The sequence below is a fragment of the Bufo gargarizans genome, chromosome 2 (genome assembly GCF_014858855.1).
Source record: "Bufo gargarizans isolate SCDJY-AF-19 chromosome 2, ASM1485885v1, whole genome shotgun sequence".
NCBI classification, from domain to species: Eukaryota; Metazoa; Chordata; class Amphibia; order Anura; family Bufonidae; genus Bufo; species Bufo gargarizans.
Window position 1 is genome coordinate 339,443,937 of NC_058081.1, and position 18,309 is coordinate 339,462,245.

The following is an 18,309-nucleotide window of genomic DNA, read 5'->3' on the forward strand; positions in this document are numbered from 1 at the left end:
TAACCATCAGGAGATGACGTACTGCTAAATAGGTTGTCACATCAGGTCAACCACATCTAAAAATAAGCAAACAGAGGCAAGTAGCATACTGCCATTCATTTTTCTTTCTACAGAAGAAGAGTAGTGATGAGCGGCAGGGGTCATATTCGAATTCGCGATATTTCGCGAATATTTTTTAGAATATTCGTCGAATATTCGAAAATTCGAAAATTCGCGATTTTTTTTCTTGAAAAAAATCGGCAAAGTAATGATTGTGTAATATGCGAATTTTCGTAATTTGAATTTTCGGATTCGAATTTTTAATGCGAATTTTTCAACTTACAACTATTAGACAAAGAAGATTATAGCACTATATTAGCTAAATTGCTCTATATTCGATTTTTCTAATATTCGCTATATTGCTATAACTGTTTTTTCGAATATTCGTAATATATAGCAATATAGCGAATATTCGAAAAAAACGAATATAGAGTAATAATTTAGCTAATATAGTGCTATAATCTTTTTTTATAGTTGTAATTTTTTTCCAATCTGAACTTCAGATGAGAAAAAAATTACAACTATTAGACAAAGAAAATTATAGCACTATATTAGCTAAATTGCTCTATATTCGTTTTTTTTTCGAATATTCACTATATTGCTATAACTTCGTTTTTCGAATATTTGTAATATTCTAAAACAAGAATATATAGCAATATAGCGAATATTCGAAAAAAACGAATATAGAGCAATTTAGCTAATATAGTGCTATAATCTTTGTCTAAAAGTTAAAAAATTCGCAATAAAAATTCGAATCCGAAAATTCGAATTCCGAAAATTCGCATATTACACAATCATTACCTTGCCGATTTTTTCAAGAAAAAAAAATCGGGCATTTTCGAATATGACCCCTGCCGCTCATCACTACTCCTAAAGTCAAGTATAGTGCAGCCTTCTTATTGGCCCACAAGCTAGAAGCAGGAAGGGATCATGTGTACTGATTTAAAAAAAAAAAAAAAGGAAAAAAAAACGGGAAAAAAAAAAATCGGAAAAAAAAAAAATCGAAAAATCGAATTTTCGAAATTACGAATATATATAACTATATTCGAAATATTCGCGAATTTTCGAAGTACCTATATTCGCGAACAAAATTCGAAATTCGAATATTCGTGATCAACACTAAAGAAGAGTAGTATAACATGGTGCCCACTATATTATTGAGCTGGTGTTGGTGGGGATGCCAGACGATGAGTGCTTACTATGCACAGTTGTCCGACCAAACATCAGTCCTGACCCCTCAGCCAATCAGAAGTTCTAGCTGGCCCACCAGTCAGGGAACTCAGCAGGTAGATCAGTCAGTGAGCTAATAGGGTGGCCAAGCTGAGTACTCAGTGCTCTATTTAAATTTGATCTGTATAGTCACCTGCCCCAATGTCTTTACAACCTTGAGATATTTTGAATGTAATTTTGATGTCTTTGATTACGGAGCCAGATGACTATTCTCCTGGATTAATCCTTCTTTGTGTTGATTCTGACATCACACTCGCTGACCTTCCATGTGCCTTTTCGCTTATCACCAGTAGTCCCACCTAGTTTTACCCTGCCCTGCCTCTGAGATTGGATTCTGTTAATGCTGAATATGTTCTCTGTTTACTTGCTTTCTACTAGACTTTGATCTAGTTTTTGTTTACCTGCTTGCGCCACTGGCCTCGAACTGCTCTGCAGCAATCCCCCAGCAGTGGAGTCCAGATCCTTGTATAGGAATTTCTAAAAACCTGGGGGCAGGAGTATATGGAAATGAGGAACATTTACACCATTAAAACACTTCCCTTGCAACCATTATTGGATTTCTTCAATGTCCTGTTGGCTGGCTGAGCACTGTAGACACACAGCTGGACAGACTGGGAAAGGCCCCTCGAAGAAGCTGATAACATTTGCAGGATACTAGCTCAGCAGAATGATAGGGAGAGTACATTTGAAGCCAGAGGCAGACTGGACTAATTCCATAAATAATACCCAGCCTGTGATGATAAATGGGGACATCCCTACAGAGATTCTCACATGATCCCAAACTGCTGCTACTGCTTCCGCTAATAAGCACTTGCTGATTGGTATAATAAAGTGTTCAGTCTCAGCCGAGTGGTGCTAAAATCCAGGGGCATAACTAGGAAAGAATTGATCCCATAGCAAACTTTTGAATGGGTCACCTCATAAAAAATGTGTTATTCTCTGGGTCAGTACAATTTGGCAATATAAATATGTGTAGTTTATTTATGATTTACTACTTTTGTACAATAATAGCACATTTCAAGGAAAAAAAGATTGTATAAGAACAGTGTACAATATAAACGTTATTGATGTTTGTGTGAGTGTGGTGCAAGTGTTTGGTGTGACTTATTTTACACTGTGATTTTGGCACTGGTAAACTAACTTTTGGGTTATGGCATTATTCAACTAAGTAATTAGGCATAGCAGTGGTGATTAGAAGGGCAAGTGTTTTGAAACCAAAGCTGTCTGAAGGGTTGGGTTGTTTTAACCTGTTCTATCTCTATAGCATCTAAAGATATGAGCCAGATCTGGTTTTAAAGCTTACATTCTAAGCAGCCATACATTCAGAAACAAAACCTTTAGAAAACAAATTTGATTATACTGTCAACTTTGAAACAAGGTCTAGCTGCTATACAGCCTGAGATAGAGCAGATTAAAGCAGCTCCCCTTCAGCTAGTTATGGTCTCTGCTACTGAAAGGAAAATACTGCCTGCTCCCCCCCCCCCAAAAAATAAATAAATATTAAGGCCCTGTAGCATCTACTCTGGCTTCTACAGTGGTAGTTGTGCTCCTGCTAAAATTCACTTACTCAAGTTTGCCTAGCTTTGACAAATAACCTCACTACTGTTAACGACATGCAATCTTTCACATTTTAGGAGAGAGGTGTTAGTCTGATCCACATAGAGTCCAGACCTTCCCGGCTCAACAAAGATGAGTACCAGTTCTACATTGACTTGGACAATAAGAGCACTCCAGCTCTGGAGGAAATTGTAAAATGTCTGAGGTTAAACATTGGGGCTACTGTGCATGAACTTTCCCGAGACAAGAAAAAAGATGCCGGTAAGGGCTTAGTTTTACTGCTCTTCTAATTGCTACTTATTGGCCTTACAAGCAATGTTTTTTGAAGATTTTATACCTTTTACATGTGATTTTGGTGCAATCTGGTTTTCTTGGTCAGTATATGTGTAAACCAAGCCTTGTATCACGACCGGCATGCCTATCACATACGTGACACAAAGGGAGGGAAAAGGGAAGGCTCTGTCCAAGGGAGAGGGAAAGGTGGTGACCCCTATCTCACCTTGAAGCTGGCACCTGACTGCCCTGACGTCCCTAGACGGGTTCCTCACCCGTACGCCGATCGTGTGCCTAAAACCCTGGCTTTCCCTAAGATGAGCCCTAGATAGTGAATAGGGCGGTGGGAACACTAGTCCGCACCACTAACTCTAAAGGAAAACACCAAGGGGAGGACAGACAATACAGACAACATATAATCCCAGGTGGGCGACAACAGAAGACAACAAAAAGCCCAACAGGGATCCGGAGGGTAACACTCTGGAACAACAACCAGGACTCACAGCTCCAGTGGGTCAGTATAGAAGTCCAGGCAGGAAACTCTATATCTGGCAACCAGAGAAGTGAGAGAGGAGAATATAAGGAGATTGGGAGTGACAGACAAGAAACAGCTGAGGACGAGAAGCTACGGATCCCTGAGTGAGACAAAAAGGATAGTAAGGCAAACACAGAAAACTATCATTAAGAAACAGCGTGATCTTTAGACATAGAGCACGCAGCCACCCGCTGCGACTTCCTGACCCCGGGTATAACGGAGTCAGACGTGGCTCTTGACACCCTTGTGACACCTTGCTATCACTAGCTGCAAGTTATTGCATGATGTTCATTATACCAAACGGTTGCATAGATTCAGGCTCCTGTTTACATATAAGGGTATCTATGCCATATATGGTGGTCATGGTATACTGCTGCTGTAAAAAAAGGAACTAGACATGTGCATTGCTTAAAGTGCAAGCATATATAGGTTAAGGATGCAAATCTAACCATAAAATCGCTTAAAAAATGTTATTCTCACCCCTTACACCGCTGAGGGCAGCGATTAGCTGCAGCAGACACTTGCCTTATCCCATTATTTTGCCGATACTGTGACATGCAGAATGGAACGTGACCTCTACTGGCACGTCCATGCAGCAGTTTGTAAAAGAACAGTTGTAGGAGAACCAAACCAGCACAGCAGAGAAATACGCTGGAGAAAGGGGTGAGTATAAGCTGATTATTTTATTTTAAAGAGAATGTGTCTAGGGTTGAGCAAATCAAAGTATCTAAAGTGGACTTCAATACGAATTTCAGGGAAAATTAGATTCGCTGCGAAGCCTAATTTCCTTGTGCTTCGTGGTGGTAATTAATACATTTTCCCTGAAATAGCAATAAAATAAACAAAAACATACTCACCTCATCAATTTGAGCGTGAAGAGGCCGCTGCCAAGGTGGCCGCTTCACGCTCAAATGGATAAGGTGAGTATTTTTCTATTTTTTTCAACTGATTAACACCTGAAAGCCCTCATTTTTAATCTCAGATGCTCTCCCTCATTGTGCCCGCTACTTACAAAGAAATGCACAAGTGATTCACCACAAAGCAAATTTCTTAGTGAAATTCAGAAAAGCAACTAAATAGAATTTTTGTAAACTAAGGCTGGTTTCACACGGGCGTTGCGGGAAAAGGTGCGGGAACATGCGCGATTGCAAAACATTGTAATGCGTTTTGCACGCGCGTGAGAAAAATCGGCATGTTTGGTACCCAAACCCGAACTTCTTCACAGAAGTTCAGGTTTGGGATCGGGGTTCTGTAGATTGCATTATTTTCCCTTATAACATGGTTATGGGGCTGCGTGAAAATCGCAAGCATCCGCAAGCATTATGCGTTATGCTATTATTTTCCCTTATAGCCATGTTATAAGGGAAAATAATAAAATGATCGGGTCTCCATCCCGACCGTCTCCTAGCAACCGTGCGTTAAAATCGCACCACATCCGCACTTGCTTTTGATTTTCACGCAGCCCCATTCACTTCTATGGGGCCTGCGTTGCGTTGATTATCGCACCGCAATGCACAATATAGAGGTAATGCGTGAAAATCACTGCTCGTGTGCACAGCCCCATAGAAATGAATGGGTCCAGATTCAGTGCGGGTGCAATGCATTCACATCACGCATTGCACCCGCGCGCAATACTCGCCCGTGTGAAAGGGACCTAAATGTGTCATCAGAAAATGACCTATTGTTTAAATCACATTTTTATGTTTAATGTATTTTTAAAGAATTTTTGGTGCTGTTATTTTTAATTTAAATATCTTTATTTAAACTAAATACATAAATTCCAATAGTTTTTGCACTGGCCACTAAGGCTACTTTCACACTCGCATTTTGGGTGGATCCGTCATGGATCTGCAAAAACTGATCTGTTACAATAATACAACTGCATGCATCCATCATTAATTCTAACATAGCCAAGACGGATCCGTCGTGAACTCCATTGAAAGTTATTGGGAGACGGATCCTCTTTCTATTGTGCCAGATTGTGCAAGAGAAAATGGATCAGTACCCATTGACTTACATTGTGTGTCACGACGGATCAGTTTGGCTCAGTTTCGTTAAGCGGACAGCAAAACGCTGCAAGCAGCGTTTTAGTGTCCGCCTCCAGAGCGGAATGGAGACTGATCGAAGGCAAACTTATGCATTCTGAGCGGACCCTTTTCCATTCAGAATGCATTAGGGCAAAACTAATCCGTTGTGGACCGCTTGGATCTCAGAAATGGAAAGCAAAAGTAAGCCTAATAAATGGCACCACTTCTTGGTCTGTACAAATCGCGTTACTGCAGTTATATATTATTCTAATCCTGCCTGAAATTATAAGGAGATATCACCTCTGTGTATAGATAAGACAGGATCCATCACTCACAATAGGTGATTGTCAGAGCTCATCTATTCTTTCCTTGTACAATGACCTCTGCACAGGTCACACAGCATACCTAGAAAACTCTCCCATAGAAGTCAATGAGGTCCCCTCCTGTCCATTGTGTCTATGGACCATGAGGCTGCTATAAATTAATAATTTGTTTAATGCTTTGTAAATGCTGTTAAGAACAGCTCGGGCAAGATGGCTGCCCCAAAATCATGTTCAGGAAAAAATAAAATAAAAAAATCTACAATCCTTTAAGCTATTCTAGGGCTTGTCTTGTCTAGCATTGCATTCATTATTGATATATTCTACTGCATTGCTCACCTAATCGTACTCCACTTAAAGGGGTTATCCAAGCCTGGAAATGCCCCAACATATGCCTGGGCCCCTCACACTGATTCTACTTACCTGGTCCCTGCACAGCTGCCACTGCTTCTCCCCGTGCACGGATTAAATCATCTGGAAAGGCAGCCAATGGCAGGCGGTGACGGGGATAACCTTCCTTGTCATTCGCGAAGAGTGCATATAAAAGGGTAATATTATTTATTAATAGAGATGGCCTTGCGGTTCACCCAGCGGTCATTTCGCAACGAACTTTGCGTGTTCGCGATTCGCCGAACATGCGAACACATGGCGATATCTGACGGCGCCATATTCTTTTGCATTGCGCCGAACTTTGACCCATGACACAACCATGAGGTGGGACAGGACAGCCAATTGAGACATTTCAGCACGTGTACACACCCCCACCCTATGATAGAACCCGATCTGGCAGCCATTTTACATTCTGTGTTTTGCCAGTGTAGTGAGAGGTTGCTTTGTGGAGCAGGGACATGCTGTTAGGGACACCAAATGCTAGCTAATAGGGCCACAAAAGTCCTTTTAAGGACTGGTATAGGTGTGCTATTGAAAGGTGTGATATACTGAGGGGTGTGATATACTTATAATATACTTTCTAACATAGAAAGTATATTATAGTTCTTTGTATTGTGCAGCAGTTGTGTGCGGTTCTGCTGTGATACCGCAGCTATATACAGGGACAAGCACTATTGGAACAACTATTTGCAGGTGTGATATACCTGTTGCCACCAAAAAAACTGATTGAGGGGTGTGATATACCTGCTTCTACAAAATACAGATTGACGGCTGCGATATACCTGTGTCCCCAAATAAACAGGGTGGTGTGATATAACTGTTGTGGCAAAAAAAATAATTGAGGGGTGTGATATACATGCTTCCACAAAATACTGATTAAGGGGTTCGATATACCTGCTTCCACCAAATATTAATTGAGGCCTGCGATATACCTGCTTCCTCAAAATACTGATTAAGGGGTTTGATATACCTGCTTCCACATAATACTGATTGAGGGATGCGATATACCTGCTTCCACAAAATACTGATTAAGGGATTTGATATACCTGCTTCCACCAAATATTGATTGAGGCCTGCGATATACCTGCTTCCACAAAATAATGATTAAGGGGTTTGATATACCTGTTTCCACCAAATATTGATTGAGGGCTGCGATATACCTGCTTCCACAAAATAATGATTAAGGGGTATGATATACCTGCTTCCACCAAATATTGATTGAGGCCTGCAATATACCTGCTTCCAGAAATACTGCTCTTCTCTAGGGACTTAGGCACAGGGTCATTTTGAAAATGACAGGCAGAGGATGAGGCAGGCCATTCCGCAGGGGTGGTAGGGGTCGGGCAGGTGCACCAGGCCGGAGTCTAAGTGTGAAATGGAGAAGGCGTGTGCGATTACTTCAAAGGACACGCCAGAGTTGGTTGAGTGGCTCATTCAGCCTTCCGCTTCTGCACACTCCTCATCCTCTGTATCTGCACCCTCCTCACTCTCTGCTGTGTGCACCCCCAAAGACATTACCACCATAGCCCCTCCACTTGAGTCAGAGAAATAATTTTCCCATCCATTCCCAGACCATACCGATGCTCAGCCATTCTTAACATCAGATGAGGAAGAGGAGGTAGCAACGGCCGCCACCCAGCGGTCTGACAACAGTAACCAGATCAGCCCAAGGAGGGAGGTCCCCGCTGTTGCTGCCTACTCCGAGACCTCAAATGTCAGTGGAGGTGAAGGTGACGATGATGCCAGAAGATGTTGGTGGCTGCTCGGCCAGGACGACAGAATTAGGGAGCAGGTCACCTCCTATCGCGTCCCTAACCTGACCCTGACTCCTAACCATATGAGCCAACCCTGATGGTGGGAGGGCTCATACACCGGAACATATAATCCTTGCTAGCCCTCAGGATTGCCCTGGAACAAGGAGCAGGGTAAGACGACCTGTTCCTCCTAGGCATGGAGTAACAGGAGTCTCACTGGCCAAGCTGCAAGGAAAAGGGGAACACAAACAACTTATGGCAATGGCAGGTAAATGCAACAAGAATAACACCTACCTGCCACAGACACAAAGCCTGGAACCCATGTGCAAGTGCTGTGGTCCACACCAAACATAAACGGACACAGCACACACCACACATCACACAGGAACCCAGGACCATAAGCTGCAATAGAGAAGCACTACAAAAGACACACCTTCATAACATCGTGTATAACATAAACTTATACATAAACTTATGACCACAAGGGTGGCCCCCACTGGCAGATGGTATATAAGTAGGAGGATGACTCCAGCAGACCATGACTGAAGTACCCCTCTGACTACTGCTCTCAGCAGAGGCTGAATAGCCCATGTAGCCACACCCACACAGACACACCCAGAGTTCACACACACAGAAGGGAGTTAACCCTTCCTACACCAGGCAAGGGAGAAGGTTACTGAAAAGGGAGGTGTACAAACAACATCACACAAATAAACCCCGTGCACACCAAACAGGGAAAGTGCAGACAAACATAAGTTGCCAGCGGCAACCGCATGCTGTGACAGTGAGCGCCTAGCAACCGCTCAGGCCGCTCCACTGCCAACAACCTTATGTTGCCAGTGGAAACCACACGTGAGGCAACAAATCCAAAGCCCTCACCTGTGGTTGAAAACATAAACCAAAACCGCTGACAACCGCATGCGACCAAAGAGTCACGACCATAACCATGGTCGTGACAACGTCACATGGGTGCCCACAAGAGAGGAAGAGGAGGGAAGTTCAGAGGGAGAGACAGAGCAGCAGAGAGGGAGGAAAAAGAGGAGAAGCAAGCAGAGCCCGCAGGGCACAGGAGACCAAGGACGACATTCTCCTGGGCGATGAGCAGGAGCCAGGGCGCTCCACCGCTTCCAATTTAGTGCAAATGGGGGCCTTCATGCTCCAGTGGTTAAAGAGGGACCCCTGTATAAAAAGCATAAAGTTCAAGGACCAGTACTGGGTGGCAATGTACTTAGACCCCCGGTACTAACACAAAATGGCGGACATTCTACCAGCATCACAGAATGCAGCATTTCCAGGCCTTGCTGCGAGAGATGCTGCATTCTGCTGTTGCGGGAGATGGAAGAGGAATTCCTACCCAAAACAGGTCCGGATACCAATCCTACCACGCCTGCAAGAAGAGGGCGGTTTGAAGATGTGTTGGTCACTTCAGATATAAGATCATTGTTGCAGCCAACCCATCAACAGCCTAGACCGACAGGTGGAACGCCTAGACCGACAGGTGTCCGACTACATTGGGTTAACGGCCGATGTGGACACTCTGTGAAGCGAGGAACCCCTGGACTACTGGGTGTGCAGGCTTGACCTGTGGCCAGAGCTGGCACAATTTGCCATGGAACTCTTGGCATCCCCCTCGTCCAGTGTCCTGTCCGAAAGGACGTTCAGCTCAGCAGGGGGATCGTGACCGATAAGCGCACCCGCCTAGCTCACAACAGTGTGTACTACCTCACATTTCTAAAAATGAATGAGGCATAGATCTCTGAGGAATTCAACACCTGTGATGACCAAGTTTAATTGAATTTTCTCATGCCAGCCCAGACATATCCGCCTCAACAAAGAACAAAGAATGGTCCTTGTCTTATCTATATACAGCGGCATAAAAGGCCTTTTCTGTCAGGTGAATGCCTAATTTTTGGGGCCTCTAGTCCAGTGGCCTACAGTAAAATTTTATCCTGTGACCGCCTAATGTACCTCCACTCACATTATCACAAGTTCTTTTCTGTCAGGTGAATGCCTAATTTTTGGGGCCTGTACTCCCTTGGCCTAAAATCTAATTTTTCTAGGCTCCAGCAGGGCACATTGTTGAGAGTTTTCCTTTAAGACGCATTAAAATACATATTTTTTGTGGGGATTTTTGCCAATGATCCCCCTCTGGTATGTCACTGTCCATGTTGTGGGACTACTTGTGCACTTCTAGTAAGTATTTGGTGGCTGTAAATATGATCTGAAAAATTTTCACGTTCGCCTGCCATTAAGTCAATGGGGCCCGCTGCAAACGCGCAGTTTGCGAACATTTGATCGCAAACGCACCTTCGTGAACTGTCCCGCCTGATGTTCGTCCATCACTAATTATTAATATTTTGGGTTAATATTAATAAATCATATTCGGCGTAATTTATGCTAAATAGTGGCCTATTTATGCTATAAATACTAACTATCTAACTTCCTTTTTGCACTTACTTTGAACTGAACTACACACGAATTACTACTACGGTGGCAACTACTACAATAAATCACTATACGCTGTACTATGAATAATAACGTATTTATTGCACAATAACAAGCCTACAGTCTAATTATTGCTATAACTATATATAGTTATATCAATAGACATATAAATATATATACTTATAGTCCCACACAGTAATATATTAACAACACTACAGTACACTAAACACAATACAATATCTTACACAATTACACTTCCACCCCACTAAATATCACACTTACTTACACACTGTTATCAGCTCCCTCCCTCCTGATGCTAGACTGTCCCTATGGGGTGTTGTAGCGGTCAGAGGAGGGAGAGACCGCAAAGCAGGTTCAAGTACAGTACAGCGGACAAGGAGACTGAAGCAAAAACTGGCTTTATTAAGAAGCAAAATGGAACTGCCAGAAAACCTGGGTAACAATACAGTACCACCACACCAGAGGCACAATGGGTCAATGACAGGAATGGTATTAACAGGTGAACATAAATCAACAACAATGGCAATGGAGTTTTGCATATACACAGAATGACCTAAACAGCAAGCAGTCAGCTTGCAAGCTACTCTCACTACCAATTTCCTATCTAGCCCTGCTACCCAGGGGACGCTTCTACAGCGCACTGACTAAGTCCCTGACTCTATAACCTATCAAAGGAAAGCACCGGTGCCACTCATAGTTCTGCAGATTCCCCTGGGTACAATAAGATGCAGTCTGGCTCCAGGTCCGGTCGCTTGCTTGTCTGTCTTTCTCTCTCTGGTCACAACAGATGCAGATCTCCACCTAGTTTCAGCTCTGGCAGGAAGGATCCGGCTTGTACTGGTCTCTACACACGATAACTCCTCTGGAACACACAGTGAAGTCCTCTGTGTGCAGCTCCACAGCTGTCAGGAAAAACTCTGCTAATATAGCCTCCTGCTGCTCCAGTCTTTTACTGTTATCTCTCAGCAGTCCATCTCTCCCTGTAATCTCAGCAAGGCCCCCAGCAAATTCTGGAACAGTCCAGGAAAAACTTCTTAACTCTTTCTTAGCCTCTGGCCAGCACAACTCAGAGTCCTGTTTAGTCACCGTGGCCTCTGGTGGCCGGAGGGAAACATGACAGTCTGCATAGATATAAGTGCTGGAAATGCTGCTGGTTGATTCAGGGCTGCCTCTTACAGTGTCAAGGAGTTAATTACAATCCAGGGTGATGATGGCACTGCAAGGGTTAATGCAACCCAGGGATTAAGGAATGTGCAGGGATAGCAGGGGGTAACTATAGTAGGGTCCCCAGGGATTGCAGGGATTAATGGGGAATCTATTCAGGGTACTGCAATGGTTAATGTAGATTGGTGGTAGTGGCAATGATAGGGTTTATAATGCAGGGGTTAATGCAGGGCAAAGCAAGGATTGGTGGTTCAGGGGTTGGGGTGATGCAGAACTGGTTGTAAGGGATTAATAAACAAAGGATTCGTTGGTGGTATAGGGTTATAATAAAGCAGGGGTTAATGTGTTGGTTGTATATGGTACTACTACTCAGCCATCCAGGGGTTAATTGCTCGTCCTCCAGGGGGTTAATGCTCGTTGTCCTGGGGTTGTTTCTCGCTGATGCTCGTCTTGCAGGGTATGATACTCTCTTGGGGGCTGCTCGGCTCAACTGCAGAGCCTTTGATCCTCCCGCCTGTGTAGCGACCACGTATCTCTGGCGTGGCAATTACTGCGCCGGAGATACGCAGCAGGGAAGAATGCAAAGCATCTCCAGCACTGCCGGAGATGATATCAAAAGGCAGAGGATCTATTGAACCTCTGTCCTTTGAAGTGGCCGAAACTGGACATGATTGTCCAGTAACCTAGGCGTAATTTCCCCCCCGCAGGCGTGCAGGCGTGCTGGCATGTGCTTGCAGGGGGGAAATCAGCTGGGGGGGTGGGCGCGATTGGGGGAAATAATAGAAGTATATATATCTATATAGATAATTGGGGCATATATATATCTATCTATATATATATATATATATATATATATATATATATATATATATAAAACACACCTATATACACCTCCTGAGGGATATTATTGGGTCACATTAATAATCTAAGTATATATATATATATATATATATATACACAGTACAGACCAAAAGTTTGGACACACCTTCTCATTCAAAGAGTTTTCTTTATTTTCATGACTATGAAAATTGTAGATTCACACTGAAGGCATCAAAACTATGAATTAACACATGTGGAATTTTATACATAACAAAAAAGTGTGAAACAACTGAAAATATGTCATATTCTAGGTTCTTCAAAGTAGCCACCTTTTGCTTTGATTACTGCTTTGCACACTCTTGGCATTCTCTTGATGAGCTTTAAGAGGTAGTCACCTGAAATGGTCTTCCAACAGTCTTGAAGGAGTTCCCAGAGATGCTTAGCACTTGTTGGCCCTTTTGCCTTCACTCTGCGGTCCAGCTCACCCCAAACCATCTTGATTGGGTTCAGGTCCGGTGACTGTGGAGGCCAGGTCATCTGGCGCAGCACCCCATCACTCTCCTTCATGGTCAAATAGCCCTTACACAGCCTGGAGGTGTGTTTGGGGTCATTGTCCTGTTGAAAAATAAATGATGGTCCAACTAAACGCAAACCGGATGTAATAGCATGCCACTGCAAGATGCTGTGGTAGCCATGCTGGTTCAGTATGCCTTCAATTTTGAATAAATCCCCAACATGTGTCACCAGCAAAGCACCCCCACACCATCACACCTCCTCCTCCATGCTTCACGGTGGGAACCAGGCATGTAGAGTCCATCCGTTCACCTTTTCTGCGTCGCACAAAGACACGGTGGTTGGAACCAAAGATCTCAAATTTGGACTCATCAGACCAAAGCACAGATTTCCACTGGTCTAATGTCCATTCCTTGTGTTCTTTAGCCCAAACAAGTCTCTTCTGCTTGTTGCTTGTCCTTAGCAGTGGTTTCCTAGCAGATATTCTACCATGAAGGCCTGATTCACACAGTCTCCTCTTAACAGTTGTTCTAGAGATGTGTCTGCTGCTAGAACTCTGTGTGGCATTGACCTGGTCTCTAAGCTGAGCTGCTGTTAACCTGCGATTTCTGATGCTGGTGACTCGGATGAACTTATCCTCCGCAGCAGAGGTGACTCTTGGTCTTCCTTTCCTGGGGCGGTCCGCGTGTGAGACAGTTTCTTTGTAGCACTTGATGGTTTTTGTGACTGCACTTGGGGACACTTTAAAAGTTTTCCCAATTTTTCGGACTGACTGACCTTCATTTCTTAAAGTAATGATGGAAACTCGTTTTTCTTTACTTAGCTGCTTTTTTCTTGCCATAATACAAATTCTAACAGTCTATTCAGTAGGACTATCAGCTGTGTATCCACCTGACTTCTCCACAACGCAACTGATGGTCCCAACCCCATTTATAAGGCAAGAAATCCCACTTATTAAACCTGACAGGGCACACCTGTGAAGTGAAGACCATTTCAGGTGACTACCTCTTGAAGCTCATCAAGAGAATGCCAAGAGCGTGCAAAGCAGTAATCAAAGCAAAAGGTGGCTACTTTGAAGAACCTAGAATATTACATATTTTCAGTTGTTTCAGACTTTTTTGTGATGTATATAATTCCACATGTGTTAATTCATAGTTTTGATGCCTTCAGTGTGAATCTACAATTTTCATAGTCATGAAAATAAAGAAAACTCTTTGAATGAGAAGGTGTGTCCAAACTTTTGGTCTGTACTGTATATATATACATATATGCATATTTTAATGGAGACATATACAGTGCATTACCTTTTTTAATTATTTCCGTGCTGTAAAATCTCTGATGTATTTCAGTACATGCTGCTCATGTTCTGAACTTGCTACTGAAGTTGGTCATGGTGGAGTGGGGCCCCATCACAATTTTTGCTAGCAAGTCCTATGAGTCGTTGCTATGCCCCTGAATAATGTGTATCTGTATCATATTAGGCTTTTTAAGCAAAATTGCTTGCAGATTTTTAACAGTCACTGTGCATTCCTTGCCTCTTGTCAGGTGCTGCCCATTTTTAGTCATGATTAAAGACATATCTATCTATCTATTTATCTATCTATCTATACATATGAAGGTTGCTTTCTTTGCAATATTGCATTATAGTTTTTGCTTGAGAAAGCATGTAAATGTAAATGCTATATTTTTGTCATTAGATCATTTGGTCATTATTGGTTATAATATACCATATACTGTGTGTAGGGCCTAAATACAGTCTTAACTATATTCTAAGATAGAGATTAAAAATAAAACAAAAAAAAATTGATTTGAATCTCTGAATAAAAACCAGTGTTCTAAGGGCTGACTGCCGATCTAAAATACAACAATGGGGAAACCCAGTACACCGCCAACCTTACAATTACCACTTATTCAAATTAGGTGTAGGTTGGTGGTGTAATCCTTTTGGTTGTCCCTGTACTATAAGGGCAAGGGATATTCAGCACACCCGACCAGAACATAGCCAGATACCAGAATATGCCCACAATTGATCACCTGTGCCTATCTCTGGGTGCACTTGAGCAGGGGTGGGATTCAAATTTTTAACAACAGGTTCCCTACTCAGCGGTGGATACGCAGCGCGTCACGAGTCATGACACATATTTACATACACCATATATATGCAACACAGTCACGACATATTTACATACACCATATATACCCCCTCTTTTTTATTAATATAATGGCCCCCTCTTTATTATTAATATAATGGCCCCCTCTTTGTTATTACTGTAACGGCCCCCTCTTTGTTATTACTGTAACGGCCCCCTCTTTGTTATTACTGTAACGGCCCCCTCTTTATTATTATTATAATGGCCCACTCTTTGTTATTAATGTAATGGCCCCCACTTTATTATTAATATAATGGCCCCCACTTTATTATTAATATAATGGCCCCCTCTTTATTATTAATATAATGGCCCCCTCTTTATTATTAATATAATGGCCCCCACTTTAATAACAAAGAGGGGGCCATTACATTAATAATAAAGAGGGGGCCATTATATTAATAATAAAGTGGGGGCCATTATATTAATAATAAAGTGGGGGCCATTATATTAATAATAAAGTGGGGGCCATTATATTAATAATAAAGTGGGGGCCATTATATTAATAATAAAGTGGGGGCCATTACATTAAAAATAAAGAGTGGGCCATTATAATAATAATAAAGAGTGGGCCATTACAGTAATAACAAAGAGAGGGCCATTACATAGTGGAGTACCGCTTAAAAAAGCTGCTCTTACTCTGTGGGCAAAATAGATGTGTTTCCCTGTGTGTGGCCACCTTAAATATTGTCATCAACCCCATCCATAACTCTTGTTTGGCTAAAAGAATCTAAACATTGGGTCAGGATGAGGGGAAGGTGGAGTAGGCACCTGCTTAGGAGAAATAATTAATACTTACCTCTCTCTCTCCTTCACAGCTTGTGGCATCCTGGTACAGGCGGTCACCAATGCCTCGCTCACTGTGCCTTCCCGCGCCGCGTCATCGCGTCATCTCGCGAGATCCGCCGCAGGAGGTCACAGTGAGGCACCTCAACTGAAGCCGCTCCCCCGGCCCGGCCCCTCCTCACTTCGCCTGCCCAGCTGCCCTGCACAGTGCTCGTCACACAGGGCCGGCCCTCTCCTCTCGGCTTCCGCTCCGCCCCCACCCCTATAGCTACGCCACTGGTGCAGGCGCAGCTGCAGGACCGGGTCGGGATCCCTGCTTCTCACCGGTCCTGCGAACCGCCTGTAATTTTAACAAACGGTTCGGCAGAACCGGAGAGAACCGGCTGGATCCCATGCCTGCACTTGAGTCAATAGGCAACAAAGGTTTGCTACTTATAACAGGTGTGTCCTATGCTACATCCCTATTGCGAAGCCCTGAATGCACATCAGGCTACATATATAACTAATCTCCTATCCGCGTCATACTCAATGTTTCCTTGTTGGACCATGCCAGTAATTCATCAGGAGTAGGCGTGTGGAGAGGAACAAAATAACAAATCAAATGGATGCTGCACGCCTCAAATGTCGTAGAACTGCTGCCGTGTGCAGCTCCTAATAATAAAAAAGCCACTCCCTCCAGGCGGAGTTATCCAGCAAAACGTCCAACAGGACAAGGAGGTGTGTAGCGATGCTCCTCCCCCTTCTGTCTCTGTAACCGCTTGGTGCCGGAAGGTAGGAATAGATATGAACATTATATTGTGAACAAAACTGTGGCTGTAAAATGTCATCTTAGGGACATGGTGCAATAACACGCCAGGTATTGGATCAATGTAAGCATTTGTCACCTGAAAGCCTGCCGCCCAATGAAAGATCAGTGATACCTTGTAATGACGGCATAGCTACATATGTTACCTCCCAAAGAAAAGGGGACATTAATGTAACATTGTGTATACCTCTAACCTAGTTTGCACATGTGGTGTATGCACATCTGGCATGGTCTAAGCATGACCTGTTACATCAAAAGAGGGAGTGAACATCAAATGAGGGGAAAATTTATAAATCAATGGGAATGACACTATGCATGCACCAATAACATGGTGAGTGCACATACTGTGTACAGATGGATCTAGTAAAGAGGCAGACAAACATTGAAGCATAGTGGGCATCGAAGATAGATAATTTCATATCACACATTAGCATTGGGTAGGCAGATAGCGTGGCCAGATAGACAATGAGCCCACATCCAGTTTCGGACTGGGGTACCTAGGGCCCACCAGTAAAATTTATTTTGGGGGCCCACTGTACAGATACATTAAAATATAATAAATATAATAAATTATAATCTAGCAAGTTTTTTTTTAATATGAACATAGGCTGGTTGAGGAGCTGTACATTGAATATATGTATGTAGTGCAGTAGGTCTACTGTGTTATGTGCCACTTATGCAGGGGGTGGGAGACTAGGGGCCCACCTTGCCTGGGGGCCCACCGGGGGATTCACCTGTACCCCTGTGGGCCAGTCCGAGCCTGCCCACATCTGTGAATAAACACATATAGAATATAATAAAGAGTAGAGATAAAAGATGTAAAGGACAGGGGGAGGGACCTAAATACAGCATTAAAACTGTAGCTGTATTGTGTTAGTCCATTGCTGCATTGTCCCAAAACTCCTTTTTAATCCAATAAGCAGATGAGCTGTTACATTCACTGAGGGCACACCCCAGTCCCTTGGTAGACCGAATCTCTACCCCAGGACTGATGAAGCCCATTCTTCCCTTTGTTAATTAACAAGGCCAGGTGTCTGCATTCTGCTCTCATCTGGCACTGTAATCTTGCACCAGCATCGACGCATGCGCAGTACATGAGCTGACTCCTGCTTAGTTGAAAAGAACTACACTGAGCATGTGAACCAGGTTATGTAATTCTCCTGAGCTGAGGTTGTGATGTACAGAGCAAGTGCAAGATTACAGAGACAGATGACAACAGAATTTAAATGGTGAAGCTTGGGTGCACCAAAGTGTTAGAGCAGGGATCTCAAACACATGGCCCACAGGCCACATGCACTCCCAGAGGCAGTATTGTATGGCCCACAATACATCAAAGGTCCCTGGTCATCTTCACCTGGCTCCGCCGTATGTTCTGAAAGCGTAGAGTTTCAGGATGTAGTACACATGGGCGCTCACTATGACCTGATGCTGTGTGATGACAGGACACAGTGCAGTGCTGGCACCAGAACATAGTGCTTGCACTG

General features: G+C 43.3%; 1 protein-coding gene across 1 annotated transcript in view; it reads left to right on the plus strand.

Annotated features, from left to right (window-relative positions):
- Nucleotides 1-18,309, plus strand: part of PAH (phenylalanine hydroxylase) — a 98,119-nt gene that overhangs the window by 16,425 nt on the left and 63,385 nt on the right. The window contains exon 3 of the mRNA XM_044280595.1: nucleotides 2,904-3,087. Coding sequence (XP_044136530.1) covers nucleotides 2,904-3,087 — 184 coding nt within the window. The remainder of the gene's footprint in view (nucleotides 1-2,903; nucleotides 3,088-18,309) is intronic.